This window comes from Scomber scombrus, chromosome 15, assembly GCF_963691925.1.
Source record: "Scomber scombrus chromosome 15, fScoSco1.1, whole genome shotgun sequence".
In the NCBI taxonomy this organism is placed as follows: Eukaryota; Metazoa; Chordata; class Actinopteri; order Scombriformes; family Scombridae; genus Scomber; species Scomber scombrus.
The window spans coordinates 17,940,316-17,962,147 of NC_084984.1; the positions used below are offsets into that span (position 1 = coordinate 17,940,316).

At 38.1% G+C, this 21,832-nt stretch overlaps 2 protein-coding genes across 2 annotated transcripts; both read right to left on the reverse strand.

Moving 5' to 3' along the window:
- Nucleotides 1-515: 515 nt before the first annotated feature.
- gtf3c5 (general transcription factor IIIC, polypeptide 5) lies at nt 516-12,367 on the reverse strand. The gene is made up of 12 exons (XM_062434702.1): nt 12,276-12,367; nt 9,920-10,177; nt 7,741-7,939; nt 7,346-7,550; nt 6,974-7,154; nt 5,468-5,572; nt 3,215-3,329; nt 2,871-2,951; nt 1,847-1,935; nt 1,472-1,554; nt 1,217-1,359; nt 516-704 (listed from the first exon to the last, which is right to left on the reverse strand). The coding sequence occupies exons 2-12, from the start codon at nt 10,115-10,117 to the stop codon at nt 517-519; spliced, it is 1,587 nt and encodes a 528-aa protein (XP_062290686.1). The 5' UTR covers nt 10,118-10,177; nt 12,276-12,367; the 3' UTR covers nt 516.
- A 5,503-nt stretch (nt 12,368-17,870) lies between these two features.
- On the reverse strand, nt 17,871-21,832 carry gfi1b (growth factor independent 1B transcription repressor). The gene is made up of 7 exons (XM_062434919.1): nt 21,761-21,832; nt 21,231-21,331; nt 20,645-20,824; nt 20,316-20,545; nt 20,016-20,153; nt 18,714-18,879; nt 17,871-18,231 (listed from the first exon to the last, which is right to left on the reverse strand). The coding sequence occupies exons 2-7, from the start codon at nt 21,322-21,324 to the stop codon at nt 18,053-18,055; spliced, it is 987 nt and encodes a 328-aa protein (XP_062290903.1). The 5' UTR covers nt 21,325-21,331; nt 21,761-21,832; the 3' UTR covers nt 17,871-18,052.

Sequence of the window (21,832 nt, forward strand, 5' to 3'; positions counted from 1 at the left end):
AGTAGTGTATGAGGAAGCCAACCTCTGCTGAGTTGACACAGCTGTCCAACTAGACTCAAAGTCACACAGTAGTAACCAATCCAAATCTTTCCTTCCTCAATCAACAGGTGCTTTCTGAACACTTTAAAGCCAGACTGTAAATACCTTAATCATGACGGACAATTATAAACTACTTCAGTAGTTAAAAGTGAACATTAGCATAACTCATACATGTGTACCCATGTCATTTTTGTCAGTGTATATTAATCTGCCCAATAACCTTAAATTAAATTAGTTTTGGACAAGAAATCAGACGTTAAAAAAAACTAAATGAATTTCAGAATAAAATAAGTAATTGAAAACAATAAATCGTGATTTTTTTTAAAAAAGCAACTGAATGCAACTGGTGTAAAATACAGACGAGACACTTCTTGCACAAACTATTGGAAATACTTTCATTTTTATTTACATTTAAGTCCAAAAACTAAATGGAAACATCACATTTTACAGAAAGAAAAAAAACACATTAGCCCTTTGTCAGATGTAATCCAGAATTTCTGTCTCCATCTCATTTTCACTTCCCTCTGATGGCTGAAATTCATCATCTTCGTCTTCCTCTTCATCTTCCTTGCTCTCATCTTCCTCCTCGTCTGCATCCATACCTTTCTCTGAGAATTTGGAAGCTAGTGCTGTGCGTCTGCGCCTCTTGGGGAGTTCCGGCAATGCTGTGGGAGACAAGTAAATTGTTAAACTAGACGCCTACTAGTTCACCAATATTCAAATAAAATGGTGTTAGTTTAGTTAAGTTACCCATTTACTTAATATGGACAAAAAAACACTATTATATATCAACTCTTCTTATTATCCCCTCAGTATAAGGGGCTACATAATGATGAAATACTGGATACTACTTTAAATCTCTCTACTGTGTGTCTAAAAATACTCAATCTGAGAAGAAATAAGTCTTCAAGTGGAGCCTTAGTGTCATTTGGGTCACAAGGCTTAACATTTAAAATCCTCTATGAGAAATGACATTGAGAAAGTCAGCGAGACAAAAGTGGGGCAGGATTTTGTCTCTCTATAACACCAGCCCCGGCAACTTTTGGCCATGTTGTGGCCACATGAGGAGAAAAGTCATCACTGTAACTGTCTGTAGTTAATCTGTGATCACACACAAAGATGACATGGTGTCTATGGCGTGTCCCAGGCCATTCTTTGTTGTGGATATTTTCCTTACGTGGTTTCTGTGTTCGGATGACTTTCTTGATCATGGCTGAGATTAGGTCCCTTAGCTTGTCGGTGGTGCCTAGAACACACCAGCCGTCCCGCTCGTCACACACCTCCTCTTTACCGTTGTTCTCTTCGATCACATGTCGGACACTGGAGTGACACACACATAGCTCCATTACACCCAAATACAGCAATAGGGACAAAAGGTCCATTGTCATTATAATAATTACTAATGCTTTGACCCCACAGCACTACAATGTACCTTTCTACTTCCAGATCACAGAGCTGGTAAAACATCTGTCTGTGAGGAGGCAGCATGCCCTCTCTGAAAATGTAGGATGACTCCTGTGGAGAGGAAACAAGGGTTCATACCATGACAAAAAACTATGTGGTAACCAATACCTTCACCTTCAAATTGAGACTAACGTTAAGGAGGGAACCTTAGAGCTTAAGAAGTGTTAAAATTTTAATTGGCAAAAAATAAGATATAATCATATTTATAGAGAAAATATAACAATAAAATTGTGAAATGACTCAATTTTCTTTCATTCACATTTGTTACACACATTTAAACAAAACAGTTGACATTAAGGCAGCACAACATGCTCCAAACATGCTAAACTAAACCTTCACCGACCTTTAGGCGATATGTGACTGGGACTGGATCTCGACTGGTGCTCGGACCCTCCTGAGCTGGAAGTTCCATCACACTAGCTGGCTGAGGACCTGGAAGAAAACAACACAGCAGTTTATGCAACATTGTGAAGATTACTGAAGACTTGTTACTGTTACTTGTTACTGCCCTCAGTCAAGTAAGTAAAGTGCATAAAAGTGTTAGCTAATAGGGCTGGATAGAGAAATTAGATCAGTTACTGACTGTCAGTACGTTAACATACACAGAAGAAACAATATTACTCAACTTGATTTGTGTGAGAGCACATCTATTCTTTGTCTGAATTTTACATTTAAGTATTCAAATCTCAAAATTCAAGTCTTGTTTAGACTTGTAAGGCCACTTTGTGTGAATTTTAGTCAGAATTTAGATGGAATTACTTTGAATCACATCATGTAATTATATCTACTTTCATCTTGCTGCTCTGCGGTCACACCTGCTCTTTACCTTTCTCAAGTGCTTGTCATGCACATGTTCTTGTGTGAGAAGCAGATTGGAAAACTGACACCTGTATAAATGACTAAGAAATGATTTAATTATTTCAAGATAAATGTTGTTAATCCCCTCCTCCTATTATGGGAACTGGTTTCTTGTTCATATGATGTTTAAGAAATCATCCTAATGCACACAGCCAACAATAACTCCTTGTTCTAAGTGCATGGTTGTTCACTAAATTTTATTTTTTATTTTCATGCTAATTCGGCTGCTTTGCTTTTTAGTAAATGTACTTTCTGTTGGTTTTTGGTTTCTCTCTTTTTAAATTTGATATCTCAGGGAAAAAAATCTGGGTGAAAATGCAAGAATAGTTTTTATCAGACGCACTGACTGAGTTTCTTGAGGTCAAAAGTCCCGTAAGTCTCCTTTTTTCATGACATTTAATGACATTTTAATAGATGTGTTTGATTGGTGAGCTGGTAAGAACTTAAGCTATATCTTTTAATCTATGTGTCATGTAAATACACACGTCCAAATAAATTCACCTACTCACCAGCTTTGTTAAATGTGATTGGCAGACTGTAGTTGAGGGCACTCCTCTTGGCTTTCACTGGCATGTCAGATAGTGAATACCCTGAAAGTGGGGAAAAAAGATGAACAACAATAGTAAGAGTCAGATAGAGAAGTCATAACTTTTCATTGCGTCTACAATATGCTGAGGAAGGTTTATACAAAAATGCTGATGTTGACTATAAACTTTTGCTAAATTTGCCTCTAAAATATGTTATATAACCAAATTCCATAAAGTCACTTGTGAAGTTAGAAGTAGAAAACCTGTATTTTTCCAAACTAATCAAAAAACAAAATCTGTTGCTCAGTCTTGCCTCAGGCTCTTACCGTGCTTGGTGCTGCAGCGGATCCTAAAGTCCAGGATCTGGTATTTCTTGGAGTCGGTACTCTTTCGTGGGTCATAGCCCAGCCTCACCCACAGACTTCTCCACGGTCCTGTCACCTAAAAATGGCAACTTCATGTTTAACTCACATTTAGGCAGAAAATAATATATAATAGTAGTAGTAGTAGTAGTAGTAGTATTAAAGCTTTATTTATGCTCCTAAGATCATTGAGGGTGACCCTCACTAACAATGACATTGAGACATAGACAGAAAGGGAAATCAATAGCAGAAAAAATTTAATTAAAAATTACAATGATAATAATAATAATAATAATAATAAATACATAAATAAATAAATGTAAATATACAAAGCAGTTATAAGTAGATGCTGGGATGTTTAAGATCAAAATTTTTAAAATGTCTAAACGGTACAAGTGTGTTTATTTTAAGGAGGTGCTGCATTTTGGACCACGAGTTAGGTGTGCTAAAGCTCAAGTTGAGACCGAACTTGTGGAACATGAAGTAAAAGCCAGTTATGAGGTAATGGGTTTTATAGATAAAAAGATACCAGTGAGTATCATATCTGTCTTGGAGAGAGAACCATCCAACATTACTATACAAAATACAATGATGTGTACCATAAACACCTCCGTTTCAGGGGTTGAAGAGGATGCGTGTCTATAAAGACATCACCATAGTCCAAGACTGACATAGAAACTGCCTTGTCAAGCCTTTTCCTACAAGACACTGGGAAGATGATTTGTTTCTATAGAGATAACCAACTTTTTGCCTGCATGAGTCACAAGATTATCTATGTGGAATTTGAATGTTTTTCATCTATCCAGGTACTGAGATATGTATATTGTGTGACTCTCTCAATCATCAGTCCATTTGTAGTAGAAATACAGAAATCATTACAGTCTATGGTTCTGGCTTTGGAAAATAAAATGAACTTTGTTTTGTCAGCATTTAACACACGTTTTAGAGCATCTTGTAAAATGTTAAAAGAATGCTATAGGTGTTCAACTGCAGGATATAGAGAGTCAGAGATATTATACAGTACTGTGTCATCAGTGTACAGACGGGCATGCCAGTTGGCCAAAGAGTGAAGAAAACCGCACCTAAAATTGAACTTTGTGGAACACATTTTGTGACTGGTAAAAACTCAGATTTGTGGTTTCCTAATTTTATCAGTCTGATAAGTTATTTCTCAACCAGTTACATGCATTTCTACCAAATGTTGAAATGGGCTCAGAATGGAAATACTTTCAACTGATTATTTAATAGTGATTCCAGAATTTTTATGAGACAAGGTAATTTGGATATTGGTATATAGATGTTTGTACAGTTTTTGTCACCTTCTTTGTGAAGGGTTGTAACATGTGCCAAAATCTAGGAACTGTACCATGTGAAAGAGAGAGATTAAAAATATGGGTTATATGCTCTTAGATAATATAGTGGATCTAGATTGTCCTCTCCAGTACACCTCCTGGGATCGTTGGCAGGGAGGGCATCTTTGACAACACTTAAAGAGATAAGATCTAAAGCAAACCGCTGGCTGCTTGGAACAGAGAATACCTTATCATCAACTGGAGAGGGATCTAATTCCCCATTCATGAGAAGGTGACCAGCTGCTGTAAAATGTTTATTCATCATTGAGCTTGATTTGGGGGGGAAATGAAGAGAAGTTTCTATTTTTATTCGAATTAACAGCCTTCCAGAAAATTGCTGGATTTGAATATGAGCTTGAAACTAAGTCCAGATAATATTCTGATTTGGCTTTCCTTACCATAGTTGTACATCTGTTTCTTAATATTCTGAAAACAGTCCAATGAGAATTATTTCCAGAACGTCTAAGCAAGCGACAATGCTTTACTTCTTTCAATAAACAAATCAGATGGTTAATTTGTTAACCAAAGTTTTCAAATGATATAACACTGGCGTGACACTGATTGTTCTGAAGATACACGTCATGTTACTGATATATTATGATTACTAATAATCCTTGTACTTTTTTATATACTTTGTTTACACCTTTTGATAACGACTAATCAAATATATCAGCTTGTAACCTATTGAAGAAATTTTTCATTTTAAGATGTTTTGGTTCATCTACTGCAGACCAAAACCTAAATGAGGCTTGAATATTTTTATTTAAGTTTATATCTGAATAAAAATGGGGACAATGATTTAACAGCATTTATCTTTTCCTCTGAAATGCAATCTCAAAGTGTTTACCAGTCGCACTCAGCTCACCATGTAGTAGGCGAAAACAGGCAGCAGCAGCTTCAGTTTATCAGGGTGGATGTTGATGTTGGCCTTGACGCCATTCCGTGACCAGATGGGCCGGTTCTCAAACATCTAGGAACAGAAGTTTGGTAAGAGATAAGATGATAGCTTTGAGAAAGAGGTTATACATGACATCATCTTCTGAGGTTACTAAAGGTTAGTAATATCTGCTTTATATAACCTAATTTTCCAGACCAGATGCTATTTCTGGAGTGAAAACTGCTGATTATGATGGTAAACAGTGGCTGTCAAAAATGGCCTGATGGAAAAAGAGGTGACATCATTGCGCTAATCTACAGGTGGCAGTAACAGCAAAGCACCAGCAAGGCAGGAAAGAACACTGCAAGCTAGAAAACGTGGACGTAAACAATATAGGTTTCAAAATTTAAAACAAAAAATCTTGTACAAAGAAAGAAAAGTAATCACAGTCATCACATTTCCTGGACCTCAAGTACATTTTGGTTAGAAACGCTGAATGTAAAGATAAACATTGTTTACAAGAAAACTCCATGTAGAAACTTTAAAAGGACCAGAGTGTGGGATTTATTTTGATGTTTTTTATATGTATTTTATGCCTTGTGTGAGCTGTTAGGTCTTTTATTTATTAAGTCTTTCATGTATTCTTCTGTACCACACTTTGGTCCACTGTGGTTGTTTTAATGTGCTATACAAATAAAGTTGGATTGGATTGGATTGGATTTAGTGGCATCAAGTGGTGCTGTTGCAGATTGCAACCAAATAAATACCCCTCACCCTGCCCTTCCAAGTATGTAGGAGAAGCTACGGTGGTTGAGAACTTCACAAATAATGCATAAGACCTTCTCTAGAGCCAGTGTTTGTTTTGTCTGTTCTGGGCTACCATAGAAACATGGTGGTGCAACATGGTGGGTTCTGCAGAAGAAGACCTACCACCTATGTAGATATAACGGGCTCATTCTAAGGTGACGAAAATACAACAATTCTTATTTTCAGATGATTAGACACTGATTAAAACATACTTATGAATATAATATTCCATTTCTGCAAATACATCCCTCTAAATCTTACACACTGGTCCTTTTAGGGATGTCAGGTAATGACACAACAGACATTTGCATGCATCGGTAAATAGTTACCTTTCTCGTTACACTTGTAACGAGAAAGGTAACTTGTTTTGGTTTATCCTTTGAATTTTTTTGTCTGTATTTCTTTACTCTTACGCTTTTATGTTGTATGTCTCAACACACAAAGGCCACCTGACAAGCCCTCATGGATTTGATTGGCTCCTCCTGCACATTTTCTCTTTTGTTGGTTATTCTCTTTTCCTAATCTCAAAAAGTCTACATGTATTTTTCTTTTGTCATTTTTTATCTTATGAGTCCTCCTAATGTACTTTAGCTCATGTATTCCTTATCTAAAGGTCCCTCCTGCTGTAATAGAGGACTTAACTGGCATGGGAGTAGCCAGCAACCATGATTTCAAAAGCAGACCTACTGTTTTCAGTTGTTCTTCTGCCTGTTTGTCCCGCTCCTTCAGGCAGACCCGCGTCCAGTTAATCTTGGCCCCCTCCAGGCACTCTGCTGGCACGGTGGGTTCATTGAAGCTGACAAAAATGGCGTTGTGGGGTCGACGGGCGCGATTCAATCCAATAAAATTATTGTTAAGGGGTGCCTGGCTGTGAACAGAAAGAAGAAATATGGTGAAATAAGACATATAGTATTGATGTTTACATTGGAGAACCTTCTTCAACCAGCAGCATAATCCATTTTTCTACCTCTACGTTGATCTGTATCAGTGATCCAAATCAATCATGTAGCCTGTTCCCAGCTAGGTTGGGTAAGTAAATGATGCTTTTGTCACAGAGACCTTATTGACTTTTGATGGATGTCAGGCCGGTAGAAATAATCCACGGGAGTGTCGAGACGTGAGAAGATGGCTGGGGGAAGGAAGTAAGGCATAGGCTTCTCAAAGAACTCTTGAGTCTTTGATTTGCGGAGGATGATTTTGTCGTATAGAGACGTGTCTTTTCCGTCTTCTGAATGTACGGCGAGGCACTGAAAGTCTGCCAGCCCTGCAAAGGAACAAACACGTCATCTGAAGAAATACTGAAAAAAAAACATTCAGCAAAAACTCAAGAAAAAAGCTCACTGACAGTTTAACTTGAATCTAGGAGTACGGAAATATTATCCAGGATATCCAAATATCCTGTGGTTATGAAATATTCCAAAACTTCATACACATACAAGGACTTCTAATCAAACCTTGAAATTTGTACGTTGTTCCTATGACTCCGAGTACATCCATTTGGATCTCAGCATCGCTGGGGTCGCTTTTTCTCACCCGCCGTCGCACCCTGAGGAGGAGGTTGCTGGATGGGAAGCGGTTTCCACACAGAGAGTGACAGAAAGGGTCCTGAGGTCGGTAACGCAGCTCAAGCCGCCGGTTGGGATGAGCGAAAGTCTGCAAGATGAATAAGAAATATAGAAAGGTGTCAGATGATGAAGATGGTGACAGCTCAGTAATTTGCTCACAAAACAGATACAACTGTGACTTCTGACTTTACGAGAAACTAAACATCGCTGTCATTAAAAACACAGCATGTGTTAAAATAAGTCATAGTGATAGTTGGTATTGCACAGGATACATTATTTAAATGATGAAAAAAGGGAATAATACTTTTTCTGCATCTGTCATTGGCCATTTCTTAAACCGATGGATAATTTGATTGATCAGAAGTACAACTAATGATCATGACCACATTTAGATGCGGAGGGGTCCAGGATCTATGATGATCAAAAAGTTCAAAACACAACACCAACATTTCATGCTGTTGTTGTTTTCATGTAGTTATATTGTGTGAAATGTCATTGCCTTTCGTGAAATATGGTTCTGATTTCTTTTGTGATTTGTGCGTGTTGGGGACCCCAGTTGTCTTTAAACTACTTATACACATTTGTTAGGTGTCAGCATGGGCGTAGATGACGTAGGGTTGGTGGGTTTTGTAAACCCATAGGCCCTCTTGTGGTGAAATCCTGCGGCATCACCATACTGCCGAGGATTTTTATTTTTTATTTTTTTGGTTTAAATCAGGGGCGGCTGGCCATAGGGAGGTTCGGGACGTGGTTGACCGCGGCTGCCCTCCCTCGCAGCGGCAGGTAGCACAGAGTGTAACGTCAGACTGGGTCACTGCATTATGTTGCAGGGGGGATACGAGCGGCCCCTCGATCCTAACCTCGAAAAATTATATCGGATCTATCTCACTGTTCCAATAAACAGTGCACAGGCAGAGCGCACGTTCAGTTGCCTTAAACTAATTAAGTCATACCTGCGCTCAACAATGAGTGAGTCTCGTCTCTCAAACCTGGCATTACTTTTCATTGAGAGAGAGATTTCTGAGAAGGCTATTTTTAACAATGTTGTTGAGACATTTGCCAGAATGAAGAACAGAAAAACACAGTTCTAGCTCAGTAGTGGCAGTAATGCAAAGTTGCAAACTCATTTATTTTGTGCCTGTGAATATTATCATTTGTCCAGGTCATCGTTATCCCCAAAGAAATTTAAATCAAAAGCAACTGGACTTGGTTATTTGTCTAGGAAGACTGGACCAGTCCCAGCCTGGTCAGATGCGTACATGAACTGATGAAGCGGAGCGTCTTGGATGAGAGGTGAAACGTCTTCTAGACAAATAACCAAGTCTGGTTGCTTTTGTTTTAGATTTCTTTGGGGATCATTTATTTTGAATTTTTTTTCAATAGCCCTTTTTGCTCTCATGCAGCTGCACTTTTATGTTTACCAATGTTTATCAAAGTTATTCTTAGTGAGAAGATTTCTATGCCTGGTAGTGTAATGGCACCTTTAGTTATTTTATTGTAATTTTATTTTGTGTATTTATTTGTATTGGGATTGCGTTGGGAAAGTGTTATTTATGTTATGTTGGTCATGTGTGTCATTTATTTATTAATTTAATTTGCCTGTTTGTATAGGGTCTGGGGAATGGTTGGCAATAAAAGAAGGCGGCTATTGCAATTCTAATCACTCTCATGGTTAATTCTTGATGCACTTTTTTGGCTTTTTTTCTGTCCTCTATTTGTGTGTGCGGCGGGCCCCTTTGACCTCAAAACCCATGTGGAATACAGCCCAGCTACGCCACTGGGTGTCAGTAAGATATAAGCATTACAAATAAACATATATAAAGTGGTAAATATATATATATATATATATATATATATATATATATATATATATATATATATATATATATATATATATATATATATACATACTGTACATTTGTTTTGCAGTAGATAATATGGAGCCACTTTAACATATATCAAGCTGGGGCATGGAACTGAATAAATACTCTGTGTATGAAACCTAAACAAACCTTTATTAATTGTGTTCGAGACTGTTTTAATTAATGCTAAAACATGATCTGCTTACTTTGGACACTGCTTGTTCACCACCGAGGGTCTCCAGCATCTTGCCGACATTGTTGACCACCGCCGGATACTCCACACACACCAGCTTCTTGTCGTGTAGCTCCAGTGTGGCCGAGCTGCCGGGAACATCCTCAGAGTGACTCGAGAGAGAGAGCTCTCTCAGGGTGAAGTCCAGTTTCATCTGCCGGGAATCCGCCATCACTGCTCTCTGCTTGTTTCAGTGTGCTTAAGCGGACATGGTGAGCAGATAAACCATAAACTGTGAATGACAAATATGCACCGCCACAGTGTGAGTGTGGGTCCGAGTGCAAAATAACGCCGGTTGGAAACACTAGTGAATGTATGTAGTTCCGCCGCCATTTATTCCGAAGTTATTGTTAATTATAAAAGTTATATTGCTGGCTCATGAGACGATAAACAAACCACTCCAGTAAAAGTGGGGGAAAATAAAACACAATTTCCACCAAAATTAAATTATGAATACATTGTTACGACTTCTTTCTTCCTTATATTACCTCTAAAATAGATATTTCCTTTTTTCTCTACTATGTTTATGCTATATTCTAAACTATTTTTCTTTTCTATTTGCATGATTCCTCCAATATTGTATGAATAAATTAAACTGAAATTGAATTTTTGGATATTATATGAATGTAATATATCTGAAGTTGAATATTTGGACATTATATTAATATAGTATATCTGAAGTTTAATATTGATTTTTTTATAATGCAAATAACATCTCTTCACTGGTTTAATCTTATACAATATGTTGTATTTTAAAAGCTTGTTATATCCATTGTGTCAAATCTTCATCTGAAAAGTAACTAGAGCTGTCAAATAAATGTAGTGGAGTAGAAAGTATAATATTTCCTTCTGAGATGTAGTGGAGAGGAAGTATAAAGTAGCTTTAAATGGAAATACTCAAGTAAAGTGCAAGTACCTCAAAATTTTACTTAGGTACTGTACTTGAGTAAATATGCGTTGTTACTTTCCATCAGTGGTTGTAACAACCTGTTTACACACTGAAATCAAAGTGCTGCTGTTATGCAGCTTTTGGCCACACGATGGCGTTGTAAAACCAAACTATATACATTCAATTAAGGAAATTATCTGACTGTGGGAATACTGTCAAGCCTCCAACACAGTTTAACAGCATAAGTAATTGAATCCTCTTAAGTGTCTATCTGAATGAGCCCTGTAATGTATAATTATTTCATATGACAGTACATTTAAATGCCACTAAATGTCATTCTGTGTTGTCAGAAGGCCACATCCTCTGTTGTCAGAAGGACTTTAGTAAAGAGGATTTGTGTGCTGTCCCTCCCAGAAATTGTCAACAGACTGTCATCCCCTCAGAGAAGAAAGGCGGGTGAAGAAACAGTTTTGTCTGTTTACCTTGTTCATTAAGATACTGTTAAATAAGCAATTATACTCTGATGTGACGCTGTGTTTACTTTTATTCTAGTTTGTCTTCTTTCCTTATGCCTCCAAGGGAGTACAGGGCTTGACACTGGATTTTAAGCCATGTGTCATTTTCACTTTTCTGAATCACCCTTAGTTTATTTGTAGTATTGTAATTTCATTTGATCTTATTCTCTTTTAAGTCTAACAAAATTTCATCTGCATGTGTCCAGAGACTCATCTTGGACATGTTTAGCAGTAAGAAGCGGTAAGTCAAACTCCAAGGGGTAAACATACATTTTACATTTCACATTGTATCATTACATGGAAAAATGAAAATATATACACAGACAACAAATGGACATTTTTACTTACTATAGGTGTATTAGCTCTTTATTAAACAACAAGTACTGGGACCACTGTTGCTATGCTCCAAAATCTAGTCTCTCTCTCTCTCGTCAGTAGTCCAGGCCAGTTTTTTGCACTGTCATACATAACACAGCACAAAAGCCATGTCTCTCTTCATGTGTAGTTGACTATACAGTAATGTCAATAATAGCTTTGGATTTCTTCTGTTTTCCTATAGAGCTAAAGTTTACTTCTTTCTCACAGAGGACTTAAAGGCTTATTAAAGTAGCAAAAGTAAATGTGTAATCAATAACATTAGCATTGTCTCACTACATGACACTCAAGGCCACTGGGACACCTGAATACAACAGAGCCATCAGTGACAACTTTGCTTTTGTTCACTATGGTCTGTGTTCTATTGCTCTTGCTTAATGTAATGGAAATTTTAAGCATACATCTTGTATCAACTTTGTGAACACTATCAGAGCCTCAGTAAAAATATAGCCTACAGTAAATGGTAACAGTCAACCTGTGCAGTCAAGTAATGAAGCTCAGTATTAAGTGGGAGTGACACAAGGAGGAGGGGGCACAAGGTACCCACTCACAATCTGTTGTTCGCTGTGGTGAAGTTAGGATTTTAATCATCTCTTTCTGTCTTTCTTTTCTCTCGGGGGAGAAAAAGAGATGTTGAATATTCATCCGGCTCTCTGTGCTATCTCTTTCGAGGGCTTGTCCGCTCCTCCCTGCCTCTCTGCTGGCCTGTTCCAGCCGTTACAGTGTGTGGAGGACATGATAACGTTATCAGAGAGCCTACACCGCCCGGCTCACTCTGGAAGAGCCTGTTGCCCTCAGATTTCACCCCGTTTGCTCTCGGACAGCACATCCCCTCTATCCTGTCATCCCTTCTCTCAGCCTCTGCAAATCCCCCGTCTGGACCTGCAGCTGGCTGTTTGGCAGTTGGAAAGTCAATCTGTATTAGGAAGCATGATATAGACTTTAGGCCATACCCACAAAGCCTAATCACTTTATGAAGGCAAAGTGAAAGATTTTTATCAGCAGATGCTTTCATGGTACTCTAGTAATTTATTCTTGAAGTGTCTTTCATGTGAAGATTTGCCCAGGACTGTCATATACTGTCATACGACCTCACAAGCTTTACATTTTTAATGACTTGGGACTCACATAATGCTGATAAGCCCTGCAGTAGAGTAGAGAGGTAGCTCCCAAGCAATACTTGTGACTCATCATTATGGGTTGAATGTATCTCTGTATTATGAGCTGGTCAACCAAAGACTGATTTTGGTCCCCTGTTTAATCTGAATAATTATTAGGATGCCTGAAAATGTACAATAATTCATTACTTCATATGTAAAAAAAAAAAAATAAAAAAAAAACAAAGATTAAAGGAATGTTAGCATAAATGTTTAGTTTTCTTTTTTACCCTGTGAAAGGATAGGTTCACACATTTTCAGTCAAGTTTGTCTTGAAACAACAGTCAGGTGCCCATATGAACACTAATAGAGGTTTTTCTTAGTGCAATCAGTACTCCAAAGACCCCTCCTAATTGGTTTTCAATGTAAATGATCGGGGGACGAAATACACAGCCCTTGTTTTGTGAAAAAAAATATGTATTCAAACGTTTTTTGTTCTTAAAGGAATACAGCAATGAAAGATAACTACCTGCTTTGACTTATTTGGATCGCTGAAGCCTCATCTTATCTTCAGATTAACATTTGAATACTTTTTTTTTGCACAGAATGTGGACTGTGGATTTTGACCTCCATCATTTACATTAAAAATATGAAGGGGTTTTCTTATGACCAGTATGAACAGGAAGAATGATTACAGTGAGCACAACCTATTTCAGTGTTCATATGGATGCTTGATAATTGTTTTAAGACAGACTTGAAAAATTGTGAACTTACCCTTTAATGCCCTCACAAACAGGTTGGGAACCACTGCAGTAGACTTTCTGCTACAAAGGGAGAAGGAATGCCAAAATAGACCAATTGGTTGGCCTTTTTTGTGCCTTATGGGGGACTTTAGACAGGGAATTGGGAAGTGGATGACATGTGGCGAGCGCTATCCCAAGAACCACATGTCACTTGGCTTACATCCAAGTCCACTGAGCAACCAGGTTTCCACGACCAATACCAGCTCCTGACACTGCTGTTTACATGACATTCATGGTTTCTGCTATGACATATTTTGGTGGACTCTCCCAGGTTCCCAACAAGTTTAAAACGAATCTAAATTGAGCCTTTACTGGTGACTTGACATCAGATTGTGTTGACGATGTGTAAAAAGAGCCCAGAAAAAGTAACCACAGGAAATGTTGATTCACTCACATTTTTCTAGCTCATCACCCTTGTGCTTTGTAGGTGTGGCCTTTTGTACACGTCATCCCCACACTTATTTGTGGGTGGGCAGGACGTGCTCGACCACAACACAGCGTCAGTGGCAATCAAACAGTATCACACCCCCCACATTGAGTGACAGAAGCGGACGTGACTATGCTGCATCTTCCTGAGTCTAGTCATGAAGAGGAAATCTGCTGACAGTTTATTTTTCTGTTTGGATTATTGTGTCTGTTTTTTTGTTTAAGTGATGGATCGTTGGCTTGTCATTCAACGCCAACTCCAACGACAACACAATTCTATAGCTGCCTTGTGCTTATAACTATGATTTTGGGTGGCATAATTTTCATTGATTTTTTAAATAAATTTAGTGTCTTTGCTCTGGTTTACTCCCAATATCAAAACGCATTATTGTTTCCTAGATTCTCTCTGTATATTAAAGAATATATCCTCAGTTTAACAATCACTTTCTAATGGCAAATTTAATTTCTCGACACTATTATCATTTTATAATATATAATATCTGTATTTATATTTGTAGCTACGTATTTTTTGGCCTATTCCCAATGTTGCTCTAACAGTTGAATATTCCACCATGCTGCCCTGTCAAATGCACTCTCATGAAGGAGGACACTTTTTCTGATTCACAGACAAACTATTTTACTGAATCAACTGACATGGAATCACATTAAATGCTGAAACAAGAGTAACATAGAAAGAATCTGAGCGAGACAAGAACCGAATCAACAGACTGATTAAAAGAGCCAGCTCAGTCTGTGGCTGCCCCCTGGACCCCATAGAGGTGGTGGGAGAGAGGAGGGTTTTGGCCAAACTGTCCTCCATCATGGACAACACCTCTCACCCTCTGCATCTGAGTGTGAAGGACTTAAGTAGCTCTTTCTAAGTGTAAGAAGGAGCGCTTCCGCAGGTCCTTCATTCCAACTGCAGTCAGACTGTACAATGCTGCACTATAGTTGCACTTTTGGGTCCTTTTTTTAGTTTTTAATTTTTATTGTTGTATATTTATGTTATAATTGCACTTTAAGGTCCTTTTACTTAGTTTATAATTTAATTGTTGTATATATATATATATATATATATATATATATATATATATATATATATATATATATATATATATATATAGGTTATAATTGCCTTTTAGGGTCTTTTTATTTAGTTTTTAATTATATTTTTGTATATATTTTGTTTTTTGTTTGTTCTTTTCTATATCACTATTTTTTGAGCTACTGTAGCAATACATTTTCCTCACTGTGGGATCAATAAATGTATCTTTATCTTTTATCTTTATCTACAACTGTTAAAGTGATTTTTCTTCATGTGTAAACTGCAAAAAAAGAGACAGTTGGAGATACAAGGTGGCACAAAAATCCTGTTTAGTGACAGGCATGTCATAACAGTAAATAACGACTCATACTTTTGTCACATTACTTTGAGGATCAGTGGAAATGGCCCTTCTTGGGAATCTCCCACTCTGTATTCCATGAATTTGTCATCGGTGCCTTAGGCAAGTGCAGCCATCCTACCATGCTGCAGTGTTTCCACAGGTACTGGCTTGGGCTCATTTGCATAGAACAAATTTGCAAGACAAATTCAGCTCTCTGCTCCATCTCCTTTGCCTGGTGTGTGTATGTGTGTGTGTGGCTCTGTGAGATAGAGAGAGAAAGGCAAAGCTGCATTTGGATTGAGGTGTGTCGGTTTTGAGGAATAGCACAAATGTTTGAGTCTTGATTTTTTTGAAAGCTCGTTGGTTGGTCTTTGTTGGATGGGGAAGATTTGCTCCTTTCTGTCTGTGTTTGTCAGCACTTTGTCAGCACTGAGGCTGTCACTCCCACTGGTCATGCAGCATCCTGCACAAATTTCCTGCAACATCTGCTGTACTTCAAAAATATAAATTCAACTACAGCCTATATTTTCATATTATTGGCTTAATACACCTTTTATTCTTTTGTGAGACCTGAACAGAAATCAAGCAAATTCGCAACTTTGAGGTTACCACAACACCCCAGGCAACACAGATATGCAAATGAACAGGGCCTGGATAACCACATAAACACCTCCAACAAAGCCCCTAGCTGCTACTTTGTATGTCATCCGTGTAAAAAAAAAAAAAAAACAAAAGGAAAGAAAAATCAGAATGACTCTACTGCTCAAAGCTTTTCACACTTGTACACCTGTATGCTGAAGGAATGTTTCAAGAGCACGTGGTCCTGCATGCTTTCTTCCTTTTCTCCCGTTTTTCCCCGGGCTACCCCCGCAACGCCACCCCTCCCTTTCAGGACCCATGTCCTGTTTGTTTAGTCCCACCCAAGATCATCTTCTATCTCTCTCTCTCTCCCTCTCTCTCTCTCTTCTGTTGGTTACCTGTGCAGGATTTTGATTTGCTGTCCCTCTTCCCACCAGGATGCATTAGCAGGTCTAACTGTAATGCAGGATTGCAACTGACCCTGTTGCCCTGGTAATATCAACACATTTTGCATAAAGACCTCAGATTTGTTTGCCTGACAGCAAGCCTTCTTGTCTGCTCTGTTCCCTGTGCAGACACTGATTTCTGCAGAATTCACACTGACGTACATAGAACAACGTAGGTGAATCAACCTTTACAATTTCATTATCCCGCCTTTTAACTTCCAGATATGAGACATCATTTTTAGATCTAGATTAGGATCAGAAAGGCTGTAAAACGGTCTTGTTACCATGATGCTCAGCAGTCAGCCTAACTTCTTATCTTTATAAACCATGTCTACAACCTTATGATGAACCGTATGATGCTTCATCCAGCTCTTGTCAGATTTAATAAGGCCAGGTGATGATCTGATTTGCCTCGAGCAGCTTAATGTCCTAACAGGTTTGGTGTTTGAGGAAGGTGTTTCAAGTCTTCGTTAGAGCCACCATTTGTTTGTTGAAGTAAATCCAACAGGCTGGCTGGGTGTGGTGACGGTTGACTAAGTAATCAATCCCTTTTCCACTGCCTCTTATTAATCCCTGTATCCCATTCCAGTCAATGCGTTGTAAAGGCCGAGCTGGATGTATGCAAGGGTGTGTGGCCAGCGTGCAATTCTGATTTTCTACTGAGATTATAGAGTTGGTTTCGCCTCTCTGGTAATATCGAAGGAGCTTCTGAGCGTTAAATACAACAAAACACCTCACTTAACTTTCCTTCACCTGCTTTCAGGAACGAGCTGTTTTTCTCTGACCTCAGACTTGTATGGCGTTCCATGTCTGCTATTTGAATCCGGGATTACACCATTACACACTATTTATAAGAGATTTTCAGCTAAGGCCGCAGTCATATTCTTGTTCTTATTCAACATCCTGCTACAACAGGAAAGTGACGGTGAAAAACACACAGAAAGAGCCAAAGAGAGAAAAAAGTGTGTTTACAGTGCTCATCATGTCACCTCACTAGACAAACAGTGTGCGTGTATTTTGCCCTGCAGGTCCAGTACAAAGGATTGTATATTGTATTTCACTCTGCTTGTTTTTATAACAGAACAGCCAAAGATTTTACCACTCAGGTTAATCTTTATTTGAAACTGGAAACATTCATCACCTCACATACTGTACAGCATTTAGCCAATTTACATAGCTCAAGCTTATTTTAAATAAATTATAGGTAACTATAAGTAATGCTCTTCTTGTTTTTATATTCATAACAAAAGCCAAAAACAAATTTCAAATCTAAATGACATCAGCACATCTCTTACTCATCCACATGTAAACACATCTTGAACAATTACTTCAAATATTAAGTACATATATAATTTAATTATTCAATTTCTTCATACAGAAGACATTATTCTGAAGTTAAATTGCCTTCAAGCAGAATTTGATTTCACAACGCCCTCATTCTTGTACATGTACCTGTAAAAGCCACCTAAAATTTACCTGAGCTACCATAATATGTAATATTAACTTATTTTTTAATTTAAAAAAGAATGTACACTTATGAACAATTGTTTTTGTTAACTTCAGGAGTATTTTCCTGTACATATTGTCATGCTTCACTTCATGCCATGCTGGCTCTCGTGGTGCCTGCGGAGATCCACCTTACGCTGGAAGCCCTTAGAACAAACGTCACATCCAAACGGTTTGAAGCCTGTGTGTTTCCTGCTGTGGGTGATCAGGTTGGAGCTCTGGCTGAACGCTTTGCCACACACTTGGCATTTGTGGGGCTTTTCACCTATAAAATACAAAAAAAAAAAAAAAAAAACCCCAATGAGAAATCCACATAATCAAATCTTGGATCATTTTCAAATAATTTCTGTAAATGAGTTATAGTTTCCTTTCCTGCTGCTTCTGGAAAATCAGGTTTGTTATCTGTACCAAAAATGGCAGCAAGAGTTTTTCACCATAAACCTTTGGTGAAGAATCATGCCATTGTTCAGATTTGTTAAACATTTATTGGCAACAAATGTCAACTGCATAGAGTTCCTTTTACAGAGCTGTGCGCGAAGCAGTTAAACCAGATATGCAAATCCACAGGACATTTGTTTAAGTTTCTGTTTCTGATTTATCAGCAGTTATATTACTCCTGGAAACAATTCCTGCATGCAGCACCTGGAAAGCAGACGATTACAGCGACAGGAGTCGAGTACAGTTAGTAGTTTGTTTTTTTCTAGTATCATAAAAATATGGCTGCACAATGTCAAATAATCTACGCACCAGTGTGAATGTACGTGTGTTTCTTCATATCAGACTTCTGGTGGAACCTCTTGCCGCAGTACTGGCAGGGGTAAGGCCTCGTGTCCGAGTGGATGAGCAGGTGTGTGGAGAGAGTGGAGGAGCGCTTGAATGTCTTGCCGCACATCTTGCACTCAAAACTTTTTTCCTGATCAAAGACAAATACAAAAAAAGTGTTATACAGTCAATCAATGTTTGACTATGTCAGAAAAGTTGAGCATCCAGGTTCTGTCTTGACCTCCAAAAACAAAGCTGACAAAACTAATTTCACCTTAAGGTCTGTTTAGTAGCTATTCTGAAGCTTTTCATCATATTCCATGATCTTCATCAGTAAATGGAGTTTACCAAGCTATCATGGAATTCAGCATTTTAACTCAAAGCCTAACTTTTAAGGTAACAACAATTAAGAAGTCCTTGAAGTGAACAGAAATTTGTCATTTGAATTCCATGACAACTGGGCAATCTCCAGCTGCTGAGAAAGACCATATGATATGACCGAAAGCTCTAGAACAGCTACAAAACACACTTCATAATGAGATTGTTTTGTCAGCAACAGAAAAGATTTTGTTTTCTAAAACCCATTAGTGAAATCAACTGACTTTGATTATAAGTCGTTACTATTTCAGCCCCAACCATTGTTATAATTTGTTTAATTGACTTGAAATGATGACTTGGTTGTCCTGATGAGCACTATATAATACAAGTTCATCAAGTCCAAATGATGAAAACATACTGTACTCTATAGCATGTCTTGGGTTTAAAATCTCAAGAAATGCATATTCTTCTTTAAATGAGTCTTTTAAACAGGAAAAGTGTTTTGTTTCTTGATTAAAAAAAATTAAAAAAGAACAACAAAATGACTTCATCCCCTTCAGTTCCTTGCCCCATTATTTTTGCTTTTAATGTCTACTAATAGAAGTTTCGATGTTTGTCCAGGGAACTTTGTCCAATCAGTGAAAAATAGCCCTCATGATTTCATCAGGGTTAGCAGAAAGGTAACAGAAAGCCTGCGCTAACAAATTAAATAAAGATGTGATGAAGAGACTACATCATGTTGCATTATGGGAAATGTAGGATCCAGCATTTTTGAAGCTTAATGCATACTAGGGACTAAACGTCACAATATCTCTACCTCTACTACATCCATTTTAAAAATTATTTTAATATATTTTTGTCATAAATCCCCCAACTGTATTCAAGTTCTAAATTAAATCACTGAGGTGCCCCTTTAAAATGAAGTAGCTCATAATGTTTTTAATTATGCAGTGTTTGCCACTGATATACCTGAGAGTGGACATTCATGTGTTGCTCTAGGCTGACAGCATGGCCAAAGGTTTTCCTGCAGATGCTGCAGCCGAAAGGTCGTGTTCCACTGTGCGACCTCCTGACGTGAACCTCCAGTCCGTGGGGTGTTGAGAACACCTAAAACAGACTTAGTCCATCAATAGAGGCAGATAAATAAAGTGAAAAACTCATTCAGAATATCCTTGAAGTGGATATACTGTAGGTATGTAAAAAAGGGTTAAAGTTATCTTAACCTTAAACTATAGGTTGTATGGTGTGAGGCTGACATGTTGATTGTACCTTGTCACAGGTGATACAGTGGTAGGTGTTGGAGGTGGGGGAGTAATGCGTGCTGCAGTCCAGAGGCTGCTGGCGCTGAGGGCTGCGGCTGATGTGGGTGCCGTATAGATTGCTGGCATGCTGCAGCACCGTGGGGCTGAAACTCATCTGACGGCGCTCGAGGGAGGAGGTCACCGTCTCCCAGGCGTACCCCGGCTTGTAGTAAGGAGGGAATTCTGCCATGGGAGGCTCTGAAGGTGCACACATACAGGCACAAAAACATCTGTCATTACAAGTTATAGTAGAGACTATGCTATAAAAAGATGAGGATGTTTTCACTGGCAGCTCACCAGTTAGGTAGTATGGCTGCATGGGTGCAACAGGGGGTCTGGTTGGCTCTGGGTGAACAGGCATAGGGCATTCGAGCTTTGTCTCCTCATTTTTAAAGGTGCAGCTGTCTGTGGATGAAAGCTGCCCTTCTGAAGGAGGCCTGTCTGAGGAGTCTGTGCTCTCAACCTCTAGTGGGACATCTGCAAATCCACGACAAGTACAAGTGTGATTAAAGCAAAGGATGTGGCCCTGTGTGATAACAGTGAGAGTAAATATTCTATAAAAACAAAACCCTGCTGGCAGTTCCTCTTGAAAAACATTTTGTGTAAATATGAAACATTTAGCTTACATTCAGTACATAAATTTGACATGATCAACTGGAGACTAGTGTTTTAGGTAATATGTTAAAATTTAAGTACATGCTTATCCATTTTTTTTTTGCATAGAAATCGCAATCCATGAACATTTTTCAAATTCATCAAGCTGTCATTGTTAACTATATAAAGCAGTTATCGTGTTGTAAGTGGTCAGCAGCGACATTAATGTCACAACTGTTGTTTACCTCATACACATTTCCAGAAAATGTCACATTTTTTTTAGTCTTACCTGTTACTGTGGAGGCCTTCGGGTCCTCTTCATATGATCGGTGCACATTATAAGACGTGCATCTTTTGTTTTTCACCAAAAATGAGCGGGGCATGTTGATCCTGCACCACAAACATTTAGTTGGAAACACAGTATCACTTAAAACATACTCAGGAATATAGTAGCCTACGGAAGCCAATAAAATATTGATCGAGTCAAAATTGGTAAAAACAGCAATTTAAAGCACAGAAATTAATCTCCTACCACTTTTATTTACATCATTTCAGTTTTAATAGCAGGCGGGTTACTGTGTTAAAGTTAAATTGATCAGAAAATATGAATACATGTAGGTATATTAATAAAGTCACTAATCGTTTTATAGAATTGTTTTTTCTTTCCACTTGTTTAACATGCCAAAGGTTAAAAAATAGTTTAGTTAGCACATTTTGAATATTTTCACCGGTTACATTAGCCCTTAAAAAAGAAATAAAACTTTAAAAGTTACCCTCTGGCTGGGTTTAGACTTTATTTAATAGGCAGCAGCTACTCACCGTTAATTTAAGAGGTTCCCGTCGAAATGAAAAGTGAAGTAATAATAATTTCCTTCTTCTTTGGAAGTCAAT

What these genes read in the sequence shown, in the direction of transcription:
- gtf3c5 (XM_062434702.1), bottom strand. Translation starts at nt 10,117, where the DNA reads ATGGCGGATTCCCGGCAGATGAAACTGGACTTCACCCTGAGAGAGCTC. An exon ending in AACAACGTACAAATTTCAAG is followed by an intron (nt 7,551 to 7,740) that starts GTTTGATTAGAA and finishes GTTCCTTTGCAG; the next exon opens with GGCTGGCAGACTTTCAGTGC. An exon ending in ATCCATCAAAAGTCAATAAG is followed by an intron (nt 7,155 to 7,345) that starts GTCTCTGTGACA and finishes TTCTGTTCACAG; the next exon opens with CCAGGCACCCCTTAACAATA.
- gfi1b (XM_062434919.1), bottom strand. Translation starts at nt 21,324, where the DNA reads ATGCCCCGCTCATTTTTGGTGAAAAACAAAAGATGCACGTCTTATAAT. An exon ending in GAAGGCCTCCACAGTAACAG is followed by an intron (nt 20,825 to 21,230) that starts GTAAGACTAAAA and finishes GTGGATTTGCAG; the next exon opens with ATGTCCCACTAGAGGTTGAG. An exon ending in GCAGCCATACTACCTAACTG is followed by an intron (nt 20,546 to 20,644) that starts GTGAGCTGCCAG and finishes GTGCACCTTCAG; the next exon opens with AGCCTCCCATGGCAGAATTC.